Below are 20,536 nucleotides of genomic sequence, written 5' to 3' on the forward strand. Positions count from 1 at the left end.
TTGTATTTTTTTTCTTAATGTGTCATATAACATGGAAATGTCTAAACATGCATCTTTTATTGGTTATGACTTGAGATTTTAGCGATATAACCAAAAAAAAAAACTTTAGAATCTCTATTTTTTATTATGTGAAAGAAAATTAAATCATAAGATTAGATTAAAAAAATTAAACTCTTTTTTATATTTACTTTATCTTGTTTTTTGTCAAATACCAATTATTTTGTTTTTGTTTCGTTAAAAAAATTAACACATTCTTTCATACACTGTGTATACCTAGTTTTTTTTATAGAATATATATATATATATATATATATATATATATATATATATATATATATATATATATATATATATATATATATATATATATATATATATATGTTATAAACAAGCTACATCTTAGATATATTTTTAAATAATTAAAATTATAATTATAACTTATTCTTGTTTTTTTTCTTTTAAAATAAGTTTTAGCAAATCTTTTAAATAATATTTTTGAAGTTGGTAAACTTACCACAGCGTATTTGAGTTGATCGTAGGACTCCGGCCTAAGTTTACCTAAGTTAAAATAATATTTTTGAGTTGATCGTACGAGTCGTGCCTAAGTTTACCTCTTTTTTTTTTTTTCAAAGCAAATTGATTATATTAATACTAAGAAGGGTAGCACTTGTCACAAGGAGTTCCAAATGCCCCCAGAACCGAGAATTACAAAAGGAAAAAAGTTCCAGCAGCAGTTCCGTTACATATATTAATGTAATCCTAAACTTTTGATCATACCTCGCTAAGAAATGTAAGATCGCTTGTAAATGGAGTCATTCTATTAGAAGTCAAGTTTATTTATTAATTTTTTGAGGATACGATAAATCGGTACCTTAACGCTAAAAACAAATTGTGTGGAAAGATAAAATATTCCATGACGTACAATTTCGATTAAATACTTTACAAGATGAATTCTTCATATTGGAGTTATTAATTAGTTTAAAGGAATAGATAGAATCCGTGTGAAAGTCTTCTACGTGTACCACAAACTACAGCGACATTTAAGTTGAAGGATAATTCTACCCTAACCTAATTTTTTGACGACACATTTCTTATAATTCAAGAGAGTGATAAGAAAAAAAAAAGTATATAAGATGAGTAATTGAGTACATGCAGTACTGTCTGCATATTGATGCATGTAATTCAAGAAGGGTTGGAGCTGCTCAAAATGGGGTAGTTTTACTTTTAAAATTATTAAAGTAGTATTTTAAAAAAAAATACCAGTACTAATCGGATTTAAAGTCAACTTTTAATTTTCTAAAATACATTTAGAGTGATTTGACAGCATGAAAAAAAAAATTGCGGCAATTTGTAACTGCAATAAAATAGAAATATTAAGCAAAGTTGACTAATAGAAATTCAACTTACCCCATATAAGTATTTTCTTAAAAAAAAAAAATACTACTTCAGTAATTTTATAAGAAGTTATACTAACTTTGAGATGTTGTAGCCGAAAACAATACAGCAGTAATAGCTGGCTAAAAGAAAAATGTTAATTTTATGCTCACTTCCGTGCTATAGATACGCACATATAGAAAGAGATCAAAAAGAAAAAGAAAATCATAAGTAATAACATGTGATAAAAAATAGAAGGAAAAAAAAGTGTCGATGAAATGTTTATCGGTATATACATACAAATCAAAACTATAGCTAATGCATGAGAGCGTTAATTAAGAACACTGCTGAAAGTTATACGGCATTGATAAAAATTAACGAGTTTAACTTTATAATTGATTTCAAACTAAAACGAAGATACGATCATATCAAAGTCTCGGAAAGATACCAATTACAGAAACTCTTGAATCCAAAAATGCCGTTTATATCAAACTACTATTACCTTAACTAAGAGACTTATTTTGCTCCATTCTCAGGGCATACCTGTGTATATATGAAGATGGCTCCTCAGCTACCCCAGCCAAAACATTCTTCCGTCTATCACATGCATTCTCAAAATGTTTCAACATAACCGGGTCCCAAGTAGAGGGATTCATTCAAAAGGTTCCACCAAGAGTGACGTGAGTTTCCAAAAGTTGTTGGTTTTATATACCAATAACAAAGCAAATCTCAAACGACCAATCATATATGTGAATGCTATTCAAGGACAACGAATAGTTACTTGTGTGGCTGTTATTGAAAATCGACGACAGATGTAAATTCTTTTGTCGGGGTCAATTAAAGAAGCAAGTTATATTCCTTCCAAGTAATATATGGCACGACACAATGATTAGGCGTGCTTCCATAAACCTAATCATGATGCATGTTTCAACTCATAGTCATCAGACTCATCACTTGCACAGAAAGAGAGGAGTGTGAAAGAGGTAGCCTAGCATGCTTATTGCCAGAAGGATTCTCAATTTCTCATATCATATGGATGATCGAGGAGGGAGCACCGTACCCGAACTTTATCAAGTGTTTATTTATTTCTTTCTTACCTCGTTTGACTTAATGACTTGCAGCTGTAGTCTACCTCATTAGGGTTTATCTTCATAATATTGCTTCACATGTTTTCTTGGGCGTAATAGAGTAGAGAGAGATTATAGACTAGTGTTCACCCTGAAATTAAAGCCAAAACAAGCAAGCCATGCGCATTGATGCCGTGTGTGACTTAATAAGTGGGGTTTATTAAAGTTTAGTTATACATTGACCATGTTATTCAGCTCCATATCAAGGTAACAACAACATCATTCCAATGTCCTTGTTCAGTTCCCCAAATTTCCCAATCTCCCTCGGCTCCCAAGTCACACAACACTAATCCTTCTTGCTAAGTAATCTAAATGCTTTTTAATAAAAATGAAATAAATTAAAAATAAAAGAGAAAGAAGAAGACATGTGATTGGAGTTGAAGTGTTAAGATTAAATCTCACTTTAAGTTAAACAATATATGAGTGAGAAAAACTCATAAACTTAATATCTTAAGATTTTTTGTTATAAGCGATGTCAAGTTCATTTATCTTTTCAACAATTATATCAGCACCAAATTCAACTAGTGCAAAGATTAAGTCTTACCTTGGATATGGTAACAATATACTATTTGCTAATAACATGCTTTCTAATAAAGTGTGTTAGGGAAATATGTTGACTTGGAAATTACTTTTAAAATTTTGATAATTTACAAATATACATAAAAATAAATTATAAAGTTGTAAATATTTTAAGTATTAAATATCCTAATTAATGGTTACTTTAAAATAAATTAATGGTTATTATTCTGTATTTTATCTTGCAAAAGTGAATTCCAAACTTTAGGAGCCAAATATCCTTCAATTGGTGTATAACATGATTGTCATATATAAAATGAGTAATATTATATTGTCCTATAATTTTTTTAATATTTAGGATACTTTATAAAAATAAGTATTAAATAAAAAATGTATTAGAAACATAAAATCATTTTATATTTACTAACCATATAATGCAAACAAGAAAATTAGTAAGAATATGTTGTAAGAAGATTTAAAATTATTCAGTCCACATGGATGCCTCTAAAACCACCCACAGTTCCTGGAGTCACAAACCTTCTTACCGAAAAAAACTAAACGTTTTACTAGTAAAAACAAAATAAAATAAATTAGAGGGAGAAGAACACATACTAGGAATTTGATTCCCCTAAAGTTTGAAATCACTTTAGATGACATAATAATAACTTTTGTTCGAGAAATAACATTTAAATAATAATAAATTACATATAAGTATATATGTTAAATAAATTCTAAAATTGTTAAACTTTAGATATTTTAATCAATAGTTTTTTTTTTTGAGTCATTTTAATCAATGGTTATTACTTTATATTTTATCTTCCAGCTCGAGTGCACTCTGCATCCTAGAGGAGTGAAGCGCTTAAATTAGTACATTAAAATGATTGCCATACATAGAACATAAATTCGTCTAAATTCCAACTTGGTTTGTCATGTCCAGATTCATGAACTTTGACAAATCGATAAAGTTGATTGGATAAGAGTGTTCTGGTTTTAGTGGATTTGAGGCGTATATTTTCCTTCCATCATTTTTCTAAGCCGCTGTGAAGAGAAAAAAAAAAAGCATTTTCTGCAAATGATTGACGAAGAAGAGGGTCCTTAAAGAAGTAATTACTATACGTAGATTATATCAGGATTCCTAGTACATAGACAGTACAAATACGCCGAATCAGAAAGACAATTGATATTATTTGTGGATCATGCATGCCAAATGATAATACTGAAGACTTTGAGCCTTGAGGTGACGAAAGCACCAATAAGTTCGTTGCAAAAACTTCAGGTCTAGGGTGTGGTCCCCTTACCTCCAAGCAACTAAAAAATATTACAACCCCAAAACTATGAACATGGAACTGTAACACAAAGAGGGCACATTCCCTGTTTGAAATGTTGGGGAAATGGCCAAAAAGGAGACAAGTAATTCTCAGTTTATTATTTATGACTTAGGCTTTTACCTTAATTTGTAAGGAAAATAAATAAATAAGAAGAGAGAAGAAAATAAAGGGCCGGGTTTTGTAAAGACCAAGCAACATGATGGATTTGTTAAGTAGGTTGTTCAGATCTTGGCTTTCGGCATGTGAGGGTAGGGGTATTCTTGACCATTGCTTGTGCCATTGTGGGCTTTCATTGAATGATTCAATTTGTGCAAAGGTACTTTCCGTGCAAGTTGGACTTGGCGTTCAAGCCTTTTCAATCATCGCCATTGGCAAACCTGTTTAGCAGTCCCATTTCACTAGTAGCTAGCTAGGTATATATTATTTAAGAGAAAAAATTATTTGAATAGCACTTTTGTTATGTATTTTTGTTTTGGTTAAATTGTATTTTTGGTTTCTATAATCTGTAATCCTTAATTATGATTCTCTTATTTTTAAATTTGTGCTAATGATTTTTCAATTTTTAAAATTCTATAATTTAGTCTCTTCATCAATTGATCATTAGTTGATTGTGAAGTAACATCTTGACTTTAACATTAGGCTTTAATGTCACACAAACAAATAACATTATACTTACATGGATTAACAATGTGGTGCTAACATGAAAAGTGAAGTAAGTATTTTAAAAATGCAATAATATTACCTCATTTATCACTTTGGCTTGTCAACACACTACATTACCCTTTCATATAAGCGTTATGTTAGAATGTTAGCTAGGGTCATATGAACAACAATAATTAATGTTATTTTTTTGGTATTTAATATTGTTAGCAATTCATGTTAATGCAATAGTGTTGTGTCACTATTGAAGTGTTATATCATTTGTTCATGTTAGTTATGTAAAAGTCAACAGGTCGCTTAATGAAAGGATTGTATTTACATAATTTAAAAAAATGAGATAAAAATGGTTTATTTAGAAATAGGATGACAAAACCCATAAATCTGATATTATATGGAGACAAAAATGTAATTTAGCCTTTTATTTATTATAATTATGAGATAAAATGAATATTTTGATAAATAAAAGTATAGAAATCAACTTTAGTTTTTACAATTATGAAATTTGTGGTTTATTGATATTTTATCAAATCATCAAAGTTCAAGAGTTTGAATACGACATTGAATTAATGAAAAATAAAGAAAAGTGTGAAAAAAATGAATCACAAAAAAGTGTTATAAAAAGTGTGATAACATATACAACTCTTTATCTAACACTAAAATTAATTAATTTTAAGAGTTTAGTTTTCTTGTACATTAGATATAAATATTTTATATTATCAATCAATTAAAAATTATTTTAGACGTAGTTATTATAAAAAAGTAATAAATTTAATGACAATATAAAAAATTATATTATGAATGCATTGTAATTAAATTGGAGTTTTAAATTTGTATAAAATGTACCGTTAAGTTTTTTAGACAAAATTAAGTATAATTTACATTTAAGCACGTGTTATCTTTCTATAAAGTAAGATTTTTAAGTGTTAATCATGAAAAGATATTGCTATATATTGAATATTGAAATAAAATAACATATTTCTTTTATTTTTTATTTGTAATTTTGGAATAAAAAAAGTGGTATTTGTCTATCATTTTCTTGGCATATTAACTACCTATTCAATTTAGTTAACTACGTGAAGCTAATGCTGAGTTATAATAGTTAGTTAGTTGGATCTAGCCCCGGTGAAACCAAAGCAGTAGCTGGATTTCCATTCGGATGCAAATAATAGGGACGGTGGGGATTTAGGGTTTGATCAAATTTTGAGCTCATCTTGCTAGAAAGAAAATCTATAATGAAGGAAAGGAAGCAAAGGTACAAGAATAGATCAGAATAACACAGTAGAGTTCTCATTTGAAGAGCTTCGATTTAGATATTAATTAGAAAAATAATAATAACAAGTTTTATGAGCCTTAAATTGTGGAAGATGAAAGTTGTAAGGTTATAAGTTATAATGTCTTGAATAAGCAATTATGTGAGCATTTAGTATTCTTGAATAAATAAATTATGTGAGTGCTCACTCTATTTTAGTATAAATAGGGGATCATACTCTTGTATTTTGAGTGGCAAATGAAATAAAATCTTCTTCTTCTTCCAACAAAGTGGCATCAGAGCTTGAGTTCTAGAGTGTTGAGAGAGAAACACTTTGTGAGGTGAGAGAGAAATACTTTGTGAGTTGAGAGATGGCAAGCAATGGCTTGAGTATGTTTCAATTCCCTCGTCTTACCAAAGAGAATTATGATAATTGGTGTCGTCGCATGAAAGTCTTATTAGGTTCTCAAGATGCATGGGAGATTGTAGAGAAAGGTTATACCCAACCTCAAAATGAGGCTATTTTGTCACCAAATGAGAAGGAGACTTTGTTGAAGTCAAAGAAGAAGGATCAACAAGCACTTACTTTCATTCATCAAGGTTTGGATGAAGCTATGTTCGAGTTGGTGTCAAATGCAACCACATCCAAAGAAGCATGGGAGATTTTGAAAACCTCCCTTGAAGGAGTTGATAAGGTAAAAAAGGTGCGCCTACAAACTCTACGTAGAGAGTTTGAATCATTGCATATGAAGGAATCTGAATCTATCTCAGATTTTGGCAACAAGGTGTTGGCTATTGTGAACCAAATGAAGCATTATGGAGAAAATATGGAAGATGTTCGTGTGGTGGAAAAGATCCTTCGCTCCTTAATCGCTAAATTTGATTATGTGATTTGTGCTATTGAAGAGTCTAAGGATTTAGACTCAATGACCGTAGACCAATTGATGGGTTCTCTTTAAGCCTATGAAGAAAGGTTCAATAGAAGACATGATGAGTCATTGGAGCAAGTCCTCAAAGCCAAAGCTTCTTTGAAAGAAAATGGAGGAGAAAGTAGTCAAAAAGCACGTGGACGTGGTCGTGGACGTGGTCATGGCCAAGGAAAAGGAGGAAGAGGAGATCGTGATAATTTTGACAATAATGAATGGAGGAGCCATCAATCCACTAGAAGTCGTGGAAGAGGAAGAGGAAGAGGTAGAAACAATTATGAAAAAACATATGAAAGGAGGTATGATAAATCTAATGTTGAATGTTTTAATTGTCATAAATATGGCCATTACTCTTGGGAGTGTAGAACAAATGTTGAAGAGAAGGTCAATCTTGTTGATGATAAAGAAGATAAAGAAGTTGAAGAGTCAACACTACTACTATCACTTAATAATGGTGAGAAGGAAGACAAATGCTTATGGTATCTTGACAATGGAGCAAGCAATCACATGTGTGGATGCAAAGAGAAATTTGTGGAACTTGATGAGAAGGTGAAAGGAAATGTTTCTTTTGGAGATTCTTCCAAGGTGCAAATCCAAGGAAAAGGTACCATTTTAATTTCTTTAAAAGATGGTGCTCACAAATTAATCACGGATGTTTACTATGTTCCTAAACTAAAAAGCAATATTTTGAGTTTGGGACAACTTGTTGAAAAGGGGTATGAAATTCATATGAAAGATTGTTGTTTATGGCTTCGAGATAAAAAATTCTAATTTGATTGCCAAGGTGTTTATGTCAAGAAATAGAATGTTCACTTTGAACATTAAAACCAATGAAGCAAAATGTTTGAAGGCTAGCATAAAAGATGAATCATGGTGTTGGCATATGAGATTTGGACACTTGAATTTTGGAGCACTAAAATCCTTAGGAGAGGAGAAGATGGTGAAAGGGATGCCTCACATCAACCATCCTAATCAATTGTGTGAAGCATGTCTCCTTGGAAAGCATGCAAGAAAGAGTTTTCCAAAAGAAGCTAATTCAAGAGCAAAGGAGCCTCTCCAACTTGTTTACACCGATGTGTGTGGCCCAATCAATCCTCCTTCATGTGGTAACAATAAATATTTCTTGCTTTTTATTGATGATTATAGTAGAAAGACTTGGGTTTATTTTCTAAAGCAAAAATCTGAGGCATTTGTAGCTTTTAAAAATTTTAAAGCTCTTGTGGAAAAGGAGAGTGGTTACGTAATCAAAGCTCTAAGATCCGATAGAGGTGGCGAATTCACATCAAAAGAATTTAATGAATTTTGTGAAAAATATGGGATTCGTCGCCCTCTAACGGTTCCTAGATCTCCACAACAAAATGGGGTAGCGGAGAGAAAAAATAGAACTATTCTTAATATGACTAGATGTATGTTGAAGGCTAAAAATATGCCAAAGGAATTTTGGGCCGAAGCTGTTGCATGTGCCGTTTATTTGTCCAATCGCTCCCCAACAAAGAATGTCAAAGATCAAACACCACAAGAAGCATGGAGTGGAGTGAAGCCAAGAGTTGATCACTTGAGAGTATTTGGGAGCATTGCATATGCTCATGTACCCGACCAAGGAAGATTCAAGCTTGATGATCGGAGTGAGAAACATGTGTTCATTGGCTATGATGCAAGCTCAAAAGGCTACAAATTGTACAATCCAAACAATGGAAAGACAATTGTGAGCCGAGATGTCGAGTTCTATGAAGAAGGCACATGGAATTGGGAGGAGAAAGAAGACACTTATGATTTTTTCCCGTACTTTGAATAAATAGATGAAGAAGCCTTGACTCCAAATGATTCAACTCCAGCACTTTCACCAACTCCTTCAACCAATGAAGCCTCATCATCTTCCGAAGGGAGTTCAAGTGAAAGGCCAAGAAGAATGAGAAATATTCAAGAATTATATGATGAAACTGAAGTTATAAATGATTTGTTTTGTCTTTTTGTTGACAGTGAACCCTTAAACTTTGATGAAGCAATGAAAGACAAAAGGTGGAGACAAGCCATGGAAGAAGAAATCAAAGCCATTGAGAAGAACAACACTTCGGAGTTATCAAGCCTTCCCAAAGGTCATGAAGCAATTGGAGTCAAATGGGTATTCAAAATCAAGAAGAATGCAAAATGAGAGGTTGAGAGACACAAAGCAAGACTTGTAGCTAAAGGTTATAAGCAACAATATGGAGTTGATTATGATGAAGTGTTTGCACCGGTTGCCCGCATGGAAACCATTCGTCTTCTTATTTCCTTGGCAGCTCAAATGAAGTGGAGAATTTTTCAGCTTGATGTAAAATCGGCATTTCTAAATGGCTATCTTGAAGAAGATGTCTTTGTTGAACAACCAATGGGTTTTCTCATCGAAGGTCAAGAAGGAAAAGTCTTGAAATTGAACAAGGCGTTGTATGGTCTAAAGCAAGCACCGAGGGCATGGAATACTCGCATTGACAAGTACTTCCAAGACAATGGGTTTGTTCGTTGTCAAAATGAGTATGCTCTTTATGTTAAAACTTTTAATAATGGTGATGTCTTATTTATTTGTCTTTATGTGGATGACCTTATCTTTACCGGCAATAACCCACATTTGTTTGAAGACTTCAAGGAGTCCATGTCTCGTGAATTTGATATGACAAATATGGGACTCATGTCATATTACTTGGGAATGGAAGTGAAGCAAACGGAGAATGGTATCTTTGTCTCACAAGAAAGCTACACAAAAGAAGTGTTGAAGAAATTTAATATGCTTGATTGCAATCCCGTGAACACACCTATGGAAGGTGGCTTGAAGTTATCAAAGTTTGATGAAGAAGAGAAGGTAGACTCCACGGTCTTCAAGAGTCTTGTGGGGAGTTTAAGGTATCTAACCAATACAAGGCCCGATATTCTATATGCGGTGGGAGTTGTGTGTCGCTTTATGGAGGCTCCTACCTCTCCTCATCTAAAAGCCGCAAAAAGAATTCTTCGTTACTTGAAAGGTACAATTGATTTTGGATTGTTTTATTCTCCCTCCAATAACTATAAGCTTGTGGGATTTTGTGATAGTGATTTTGCCGGAGATGTTGATGATAGAAAAAGTACTACCAGATTTGTATTTTTTATGGGTGATTGTGTTTTTACATGGAGTTCTAAGAAGCAAGGCATTGTGACACTTTCTACTTGTGAAGCCGAGTATGTAGCTGCCACTTCTTGCACATGTCATGCCATTTGGCTAAGAAGATTGTTGGAGGAACTTCAGTTGTTGCAAAAGGAAAGCACAAAGATCTATGTTGATAATAGATCTGCACAAGAGCTTGCCAAGAATCTGGTGTTCCATGAACGAAGTAAGCATATAGATACAAGGTATCATTTCATTAGAGAGTGCATTACAAAGAAAGAAGTAGAATTGACTCATGTGAAAACTCAAGATCAAGTTGCGGATATTTTCACCAAGCCTCTCAAATTTGAAGATTTTCAAAGATTGCAAGCAAGACTTGGTGTGCAGAAGAATTTCCAATTAAGGGAGGATGTTAGATATTAATTAGAAAAATAATAATAACAAGTTTTATGAGCCTTAAATTGTGGAAGATGAAAGTTGTAAGGTTGTGAGTTACAATGTCTTGAATAAGCAATTATGTGAGCATTTAGTATTCTTGAATAAGCAAATTATGTGAGTGGTCACTCTATTTTAGTATAAATAGGGGATCGTACTCTTGTATTTTGAGTGGCAAATGAAATAAAATCTTCTTCTTCTTCCAACAGATGAAACTATGGTTATGCATGATGAACTAAAGCTTCGAGGAAGAAGAAGAAAAAAGAAAAAAAATTAAACTTAGAGTTGCACAGAATGAATGAATGATCTATTACAAGAGTATTTATACAACAATTAGTTAGGAGAGCTACAATAGAAATAACTAACTTTACAACTCAGCACTAACCAGTTGTTGACAACTCATCTTAGACTAACTAACTATTACAACTCACCACTAGCTAAACTTAGTTAACTGAACTGAATAGGTAGTTAATTTGCCCTTGCTGTGGTAAGTTAGGACATATTGTTGATGTATGTCATTGCAAAAATGGATTCCCTTCTTCTAGAGCTGGTAGAGGAGGGGGTCGAGGCTCATATGGCAGAGGCTACAACAACAATAATAATAATGGTAAAATTTGTAGTCATTATGGAAAAGTTGGTCACACTGTTGTTGTGTGTTATCGGAAGCATGGTTTTCCTCTTAAGCATCCTACATACAAGAACAATCAAGGGGCTACAGTGAATAACACTATAACTGATGGAAACACAAGTGTTGGAGAGAATGATGATCAACAGAAACAAGAATATCAGGATATCTACTTCACACCACAACAATATCAAGCATTATTGGCTTTGATTCAAGGAACCTCAATGATAGCAACACCTTACATCAACCACATTGGTACATTTCCTTTTCAAGAACCTAATACATCTGTTGTAGGTAACATTCTTCCTATTACCTGCACAATTAATAAGCAATCTCATGCTTCCTAGATATTAGATTAAGGGGCAACTGATCATGTTCCATCATCTTTGGAATTCTATACTTCATATAAACAAATTCCTCCTATAGTTGTTAAGCTTCCTAATTGTCAACAAGTTCTAGCTACACATTTTGGAATTGTAAAGTTCTTTGAAACTTTATATTTGGTTGATGTCCTCTACTTACCCAGCTTTACATTCAATCTTATTTCCATTTCTAAGTTAGTTTCAACATTGAATTGTAAACTAACTTTTTCTTTGAACAAATGTGTCATACAGGATGTGAACATTCAGAGGATGATTGGTTTAGTTGATGTGATTAATGGTCTATACAAGTCAGCAATATCTTCACTTTCAAATGTCTACTATGATGTAACCTTATTTCATAATAAGCTGCCAATCTATTTATGGCATTTTTGTTTTGGACACCCTTCTCATGATAGGATACATACTATGAAACAATGTTATCCTTCTCTTTTTAGTGATAAAAATTTTGTTTGTGATGCTTGTCACCGTGCTAAACAAAGGAAATTACCTTTTCCAACTAGCAATTCTCATGCTTCCAAACCCTTTCTTTATTCTTTTGCATGTTGACATATGGGGGCCATGCCCCACTGTTTCTATGTATGGACACAAATATTTCCTTACAATTGTAGATTATCACACTAGATTTGTTTGGGTCATTCTCATGTGTTCGAAATCAGAAACACAAACTCATCTACAAACCTTTATTACTTGTGTTGAAAATCAATTTGATACAAAAGTAAAAACTATTTGAAGTGATAATGGTGCAAAATTCATCATGTTTCAATTTTACACATCAAAAGGGATTATTCATCAAACCTCATGTGTTGAAACACCACAACAAATGGTATTGTTGAAAGAAAGTATCAACATCTCTTAAATGTCACACATGTTTTACTTTTTCATTCTCATTTACCTCTCATATTTTGGTCCTTTGTTGTCACACATGCAACACATCTCATTAATTGTCTACCAACCCCTTTTTCCAAATAATCTAGCACCATACCAAAAACTTTATGACAAATTGTTTGATATTTCATCTCTTAAAGTTTTTGGATGCTTGTGTTACATTAGCACTTTGAGTTCTCACAAAAACAAACTCGACCCTAGCTCGTGTTGACCCTTGTATCTTTCTTGGTTCTAAACCCAATACTAAGGGTTATGTCACTTTCAATTTAACAACTTGAGCCATTACCACTTTCAGGAACATTATTTTTCATGAGGATTGTTTTCCATATGCCAAAACACAACTTAGAGACATCCACACTCTCCTTTCTCCCTCCTTTTCATCCCCTTAACCTCTCATCTTTGAGGAGCTATCTTCTGAGGATGAACCAATTACATCTGTCCCAGAGGCATATTCTCAACCTAGCTCTCCTCAAAAGTCTTCCTCACTTACCCTTAATTTTGTACCTTGTTGTTCTTAAGGTGAAAAACATAGACATGCCCGATACAATGATTACCATTCTATCTTTACATCAACTAATGCCAATAATCCTTCAGGTAGTCGCTATCCTTTATCTTTAGTTCTCTCTTATTCAAAGCTTTCACCATGTTATCATAGTTTTGTCATGTCTATTACTTTAGTCACAAAACCAAGGTCATCTAATGAGGCCTCCAAACATGATTGTTGGGTTAAAGCCATGAAAAAGGAAATTAATGCTTTAGAAGCAAATAATACATGGGTTATTAGTGATCTCCCACCAAACAAATACCATTGGTTGTCGTTGGGTGTACAAGATTAAACATCGAGCAGATGGCAGTATAGAACAATACAAAGCTTGTTTAGTGGCCAAGGGTTATACTAAATTAGAAGGTTTAGATTACTTGGATACTTTTTCTCCCAAAAATCACAATTGTTCGCCTCTTACTTGCACTTGCAACTATACATAACTGGCATCTCAAACAATTGGATATCAATAACACCTTCTTGAATGACAACCTCGATGAAGAAGTGTATATGCAACTCCCTCCAAGTGTCTCATCTTCTAAAGCAAGCCAAGTTTGTCATCTACAATGATCTCTTTATGGCCTCAAACAAGCCATTCGTCAATGGTATTCACGACTCTCTTCATTTCTATTGCTACAAGATTACACTAAATAACCTTCTAATCATTCCCTATTCATAAAAACTAATGTTGCTCCTTTCACTACACTTCTAGTTTATGTTAAGGATATTGTACTTACTAGGAACGATTCTTCTGAAATTGCTTATATCACCCGTGCTAGTTGCTATTCAAGAGTTAGTTTGGTATTGAAAATTTGCAAGGAAATAGCAATGTACCTCCAATTTATGGTTCTTTTTGTAGAAATTATACATATTTTCTTTATTGTGTGATTTTATAGAGTAGAAACTCCATTTTTTGTGACCTAATGTTGAATCCAACTCAATTCCAGGCCAAAGAAGAGAAGGTAAAAGCTGCTGATGACTCGCTTAGCAAGCCAGATTGGCTAAGTGAGATGCATCCGCTTAGCGAGGCATCCAGCTCGCTTAGCGGATGGGAAACCCTATAAGAGGATAAGTCAGAGATTTGTGCGCCCAGCGCGCAGCCAGCCCGCCCAATGAGGATGTTGTCTCTTCGCGCGTTTAGCGCGCCTAAGCTCGCTTAGCGAATTTTCACTAACTCTCGCTCAGCGAGACATGCTCGCTGAACGAGCCTACGAAAGCTGAGAAATCCAAGAGCCTTTAAAACACTGAAGTTGGTGGAACTAAAAAAACAACAACTGGTGGAGAGCAACAAGGAGATCTTGGCTTCGTGAAAAACAAAGAGATTTAGGGTTAAGAGGTTGGAGAAGACATTCTCCATCATTTTCTTCCATTTTTCTTTCACCAAAAATAGCTTTCTTCTTGTATTTTGAAGCTTTGCTTGTAATGGAAGGCTAGAGCCTCTTTGTTGGGGAGTTACTACTGAAACTCTTGATGTAATACTCTTATTATCTATTTAATGTTATTTTTCTGTGTTCTTTGCTTCTATCTATGTTTATTTTACATGCTTGTGGCTTGATCACCCATTTGTATGTGTAGTTAGGCTTTTTAGTATTGGAAAATGCTTTAAAACCTTAGAACTTGATAAAGCAAGCTAGAAATCTGTATGTCTAGGAATAGAGTGCAGCGATCTAGTATATTTTACACTATAAGCTTAGTGCAACTCTTTTAGAACAAGTTTGTTGAGGAATCAAGAACAAAGGCTAAGAGAGCTAGGCTCATTCATGTGAGGAATCGTGGTTTGAGTATTTTCTCAGTGTAAGAACACTAGGATAACGTTAAATAGAGAAAAAAACATTTTATACAGCAAGAGAAAATTCAGTAGGACACTCCCCAACGCATTTATCTTGATAGTTGTCACATTTTATAGCTTTGAATATTTTGTTTTTGTTCAAATAGTTTAATAGTGTGGAACTCAATTCACACTCAATATTTGTTTTATTTCAAGCTTTAAAAGTGTTTACATACTGAATATATATAGTCTAGGTGAAACAAATTCCCTGTGGATATGATACTCGGTCTTACCGTTTTATATACTACTTGTGTGAATCGATACACTTGCCGATCGTTCAACAAGTTTTTAGCGCCGTTGCTGGGGAATTTCTTTCCACTTAGATAGTATACTTTAGTTTGGAAACATGTATTCTTTATTCTTTGATTTTTTTTTCTCTTGACTTGGTTAATTGTTGCTCTGTTTAGTTACTTCTTGTATGCGAGGTAATTCTTCAGTAGGGGATTTAGCTCCACTAGACTTGGAGATTGAAGCTACTTGTAGGAGAAACAACGCAGAGAGAAGGAGGAAGGCTTTACAAGAGAGGACAGTCTAGCCAAGCACTGAGAGCACTCTTTCATCCGAATCATTTTCATCATTTCCAACAAACTTGAGGGAATCCAAAGTCACTGCATCGGAAGCTCATATCATGGTGGACGAGCAACCACAAAGGGTTACTCTTGAGGATTACTCTAGCTCCACCGTGCCAAAAATTTTCACAAGCATTGCGCGGCCGGAAGTTGAAGCACACAACATTTCCTATCCACATTCCTTGATCCAGCTGATTCAAGGAAACTTATTCCCTGGCCTGTCCAATGAAGACCCTTATGCACACCTTGCAACTTACATAGAAATTTGCAATATAGTGAAGATCGCAAGGGTGCTAGAAGATACAATAAGGTTGAGCTTGTTTTCATTCTCTTTAGCGGGTGAAGCAAAGAAATGGTTGCATTTTTTCAAGGGGAACAACTTGAAGACATAGGAGGAAGTAGTAGAGAAATTTCTGAAAAAGTATTTCCCAGAATCAAAGACAACTGAGGGTAAAGCAGCCATTTCCTCATCCCATCAGTTTTCGGATGAGTCTTTGAGTGAAGCGCTAAAACGATTTTGTGGCTTGCTGAGGAAGACACCTACTCATGGATTCACTGAACCTATTCAGTTGAATATCTTCATTGATGGTTTGAGACCACAGTCCAGGCAATTGTTAGATGCTTCTGCTGGAGGAAAGATTAAGTTGAAAACTCCAGAGGAAGCAATGGAGCTCATTGAGAACATGGCTGCTAATGATCATGCTATCTTGCATGATAGAACTCATATATCCACCAAACGAAGCCTGTTGAAACTCTTTTCACAAGATGCACTGTTGGCACATAATAAGCTATTAGCCAAGCAGTTGGAATCACTTACAGAAACACGCATCAAATTGCCAACACAGCTATAAGTGGTTCAGCCCTCTCATTCAGTTGTTATGCAAGTGGGAGGCTGTAGTATTTATGGAGGAGCTCATGAATCCAGTTGTTGTATACCCCAAGATGATTCAGCCAAAGAGGTAAACTACATGGGGAATCAAAACAGACAGGGATTTCATTCAAGTGGCTTTTCAGGTTACCAGCAAGGAGGGAACTTCAATCAAAATCAAGGGCAAGGATGGAGGTCACATCCAGGGAACCAATTTAACAAAGATCAAGGAGGACCTTCCAACAAACCCCCTAATCAAGGGCCTAACTTGTATGAGAGGACCACCAAGTTGGAAGAAACTTTGGCTCAATTTATGCAGGTTTCAATGTCTAATCATAAGAGCACTGAATCAGCCATTAAGAAAAGAAAATATTTGATACGCGAAGACATAATTGAATGCATTTTTCAATTATTTCTATAAGATAAAATCGATATAGATAGATTTTATCTTATAAAAATAATTGAAATTGAAATGAATTTTTTCTTGTATTCAGAAAAAAAGATGAGATCCAAGTGAGGTAGCTGGCCAAGCAAATAGCTTAGAGTTCTTTTGGAGGTTTTGGAGCTAATACTGAGAAAAATCCCAAGGAAGAATGCAAGACTATCATGACCAGAAGCAAACGGGAGCTAATTGTGGAGAATGAGAGTAGGACTAATGAAGAAAAAGAGTTAGGAGCTGAGGGAGAAAAAGAAAAGGAAAGAGATCAAATAGAGGAGAGAAAAATAAATGAAGATCAGGAAGAAGAAAATGAAAAAAATACAAAAAAAAAAGAGATAGTAAGGAGGAAAAAAGACTAAGAGTGAACATGCGAGAGAAAAGAAGAAAGAGGCTATCCCCAACTCTGGAAAGGAAGCACCATATCCCTTCGTGTCGTCTAAGAAGGACAAGGAACGGAACTTTGCTCGTTTCCTTGATATTTTCAAGAAATTAGATATCACTATTCCGTTTGGAGAAGCCTTGCAACAGATGTCACTCTACTCCAAGTTTCTCAAAGATCTGTTGACAAAGAAGGGCAAATATATCCACAGTGACAACATTGTGGTGGAAGGCAATTGTAGTGTTGTCATTCAGAGGATCCTTCCACCAAAATATAAGGATCCAGGGAGTGTTACCATTCCTTGCTCAATTGGTGTTGTGTTAGTTGGAAAGGCGCTTATTGACTTAGGGCTAGCATACATTTAATGCCCCTATCCATGTGCAGAAGGATAGAAGAGTTGGAAATCCTACCAACTAGAATGACACTGCAGCTAGTGAATCGCTCAATCACAAGGCCGTATGGTGTAGTGGAGGATGTATTGGTCAAAGTATGTCACTTCACTTTCCCTACAGATTTTATGATCATGAATACTAAAGAAGACGTTGAAATTCCACTGATTCTAGGCCGTCCGTTCATGTTGACAACCAATTATGTGGTTGATATAGGAAATGGTAACCTTGAGATAAGTGTAGATGATTAGAAGGTTACTTTCAATTTGTTTGATACAGTGAAACATTCATATGACCAAAATGTATGTTCCAAGATGGAGAAGATTGAGAATGAGACAGCTCTGGTGGCCAGGGCTAAGGTGTTACAAGACCCTTAGAGGTAACAAACGTCAAGCTAGTGACGTTAAAGAAGCGCTTACTGGGAGGCAACCCAGCCTTTTTCTTAATTTTCTCAATCATTTTATTTGTTAATCAATGCATGTAGTTAGGTTTTAACTCACTTGAGACTTCTAAAGTAAGGTGTTAAGCATGATTTTTAATGATAAAGGGGTCATCCAAAAGCTTCTTTGAAGCATTGGATGAGCAAAGGCTAGAGCCTCTTTGTTGGGGAGTTACTACTGAAACTCTTGATGTAATATTCTTATTATCTATTTAATGTTATTTTTATGTGTTCTTTGCTTCTATTTATGCTTATTTTACATGCTTGTGGCTTGATCACCCATTTGTATGTGTAGTTAGGCTTTTTAGTATTGGAAAATGCTTTAAAACCTTAGAACTTGATAGAGCAAGATAGAAATCTTTATGTCTAGGAATGGAGTGTAGCGATCTTGTATATTTTACGCTGAAGGCTTAGTGCAACTCTTTTAGAACAAGTTTGTTGAGGAATCAAGAACAAAGGCCAAGAGAGCTAGGCTCATTCATGTGAGGAATCTTGGTTTGAGTATTTTCCCAGTGTAAGAACACTAGGATAACGTTAAATAGAGAAAAAACATTTTATACAGCAAGAGAAAATTCAGTAGGACACTCCCCAACGCATTTATCTTGATAGTTGTCACATTTTATAGCTTTGAATATTTTATTTTTGTTCAAATAGTTTAATAGTGCAGAACTCAATTCACACTCAATATTTGTTTTATTTCAAGCTTTAAAAGTGTTTACATACTGAATATATATAGTCTAGGTGAAACAAATTCCATGTGGATACGATACTCGGTCTTACCGTTTTATATATTACTTGTGCGAATCGGTACACTTGTCGATCATTCAACAACCCGCAAACTTGATACTGCTTTGAAAATTAAGGATTTCAAAAACTTGAAGTTTTTCCTTGGTTTTCAAGTTGCTTGTAGTTCTTATGGCATTAATATTTGTCAACGTAACTATGCATTTGAAATTCTCACTAATTCTGGCATGTTGGGTTCTCGGTCAGTCAACATCCCTATGGACTATAGTACTTGTCTTCACCATGATTCAGGAACTCCTTTGTCTGATTCACTGGCTTCTTCTTACAAACATCTTATTGGTAGATTGGTGTATTTCACTAACACAAGACCTGATATTACACGTTGTGCAACATTTCAGTCAATTTGTAGGACAACCTATTTCTGCACACCAACAAGCAGCATCTTGTTTTTTAAGAGTCATTAAAACTTCCCCTGGTTCTATTCTTTTTTTTTTCCAACCAACAACACTGTCAACTAAAGGCTTTCAGTGATTCCAATTGGGCTGGATGTGTTGATACTCCCAGCTCACTCCATTAATGGCTTCTCAATTTATCCTGGTTCATATCTCATTTCTTAGAGATCGAAGAAACAATCCACAATATCTCGTAGCTCCTCTGAAGCAGAATATTGTGCTCTTGCTAGCACAACTTGTGAACTACAATGGTTCACATATCTCCTCGAATATATTCATGTTCCTTTCATTTGTCTTGCTTTGTTGAATTGTGATAAAAAAAATTGCTCTTTGCATTGCTGCTAATCTAGTTTTCCATGAGCGAACAAAACATATCAAAATTGATTGTCATATTGTTCATGAAAATCCAATGTTGGTCCACTAAAGTTGTTACCTATTTCTTCTTGCCATCAACTAGTTGACATCTACACCAAAGCATTTCCATCGGGTCCTTTTCAACTTCTTCATTCTGAGCTGGGAATGTGTAGAGTTTCAAGCCAAAAGATAATGTGCATTAAATGCATAGTGAGAATTGATTTTTTATCACTAAGGTTTAGTTGATTTAAATGCAAAGTGAAATATTGCATTTTACTAGATGAAACTTATTTATATGGATGCATTAAAAGTTATTTTTGTTTCAACTTTCGAGAAAACTTATTTATTATAATTGGTGGCAATCTTCACTATAAATAAAGAAGAGAATTAGTGGAGAAGATACACATGAAGAGAAAGTGTGTGAGAAGAGAAATTTGTGAAACAAAGTCACTTTGTTGGGAGAAAATTGTTTTTTTGTGAGAGTGTTATCATTTCTTGTAACCATTAAGTGGGATACTCGGGTTTGTAGAGTGATACACTATTTATGGTGAGTTACAATCTTGTAATTATTTGTGTGATAATGAAATATTTTTGAGATGATTCTGTGGACGTAGGCAAGAGATGTTGAACCACGTTAAATTCTTGTATTTGTTATTATTTTTCCTACGTTGTAATATTTGTTGTGTTTTCACAATCCTTTGTGGGTGTAAGTAACTTTATTTGTAAGAGCATTGATTACCCAACAAAATGTTTGGCATACATTCTCCAGCTTGCAAGGGGATCTTGACAGATTAACTACCTATTCAGTTTAGTTAACTAAGTTTAGTTAGTGCTGAGTTGTAATAGTTAGTTAGTCTAAGATGAGTTGTCAACAGCTAATTAGTGCTAAGCTGTAAAGTTAGTTATTTCTG

The 20,536-nt window shown here is 34.1% G+C and overlaps 2 protein-coding genes across 2 annotated transcripts; both read left to right on the forward strand.

The window, feature by feature from the left end:
• The first annotated feature begins 6,625 nt into the window (after window positions 1-6,625).
• On the forward strand, window positions 6,626-7,213 carry LOC114413819. Its single transcript, XM_028378345.1, has one exon. The coding sequence runs from the start codon at window positions 6,626-6,628 to the stop codon at window positions 7,211-7,213; it is 588 nt and encodes a 195-aa protein (XP_028234146.1).
• An 8,407-nt stretch (window positions 7,214-15,620) lies between these two features.
• Window positions 15,621-16,412, forward strand: LOC114413820. The gene is made up of 2 exons (XM_028378347.1): window positions 15,621-15,851; window positions 15,954-16,412. Exons 1-2 carry the CDS (start codon window positions 15,621-15,623, stop codon window positions 16,410-16,412), a joined length of 690 nt encoding a protein of 229 aa, XP_028234148.1.
• Window positions 16,413-20,536: the final 4,124 nt, after the last annotated feature.

The sequence above is a fragment of the Glycine soja genome, chromosome 5 (assembly GCF_004193775.1).
Source record: "Glycine soja cultivar W05 chromosome 5, ASM419377v2, whole genome shotgun sequence".
NCBI classification, from domain to species: domain Eukaryota; kingdom Viridiplantae; phylum Streptophyta; class Magnoliopsida; order Fabales; family Fabaceae; genus Glycine; species Glycine soja.

Bases quoted from the DNA above. Each gene is read 5' to 3' on its own strand.
- LOC114413819 (XM_028378345.1), top strand. From the start codon at position 6,626: ATGGCAAGCAATGGCTTGAGTATGTTTCAATTCCCTCGTCTTACCAAA.
- LOC114413820 (XM_028378347.1), top strand. From the start codon at position 15,621: ATGGTGGACGAGCAACCACAAAGGGTTACTCTTGAGGATTACTCTAGC. The intron at 15,852-15,953 runs GTGCTAGAAGAT...TTGAAGACATAG, and splicing joins ATATAGTGAAGATCGCAAGG to GAGGAAGTAGTAGAGAAATT.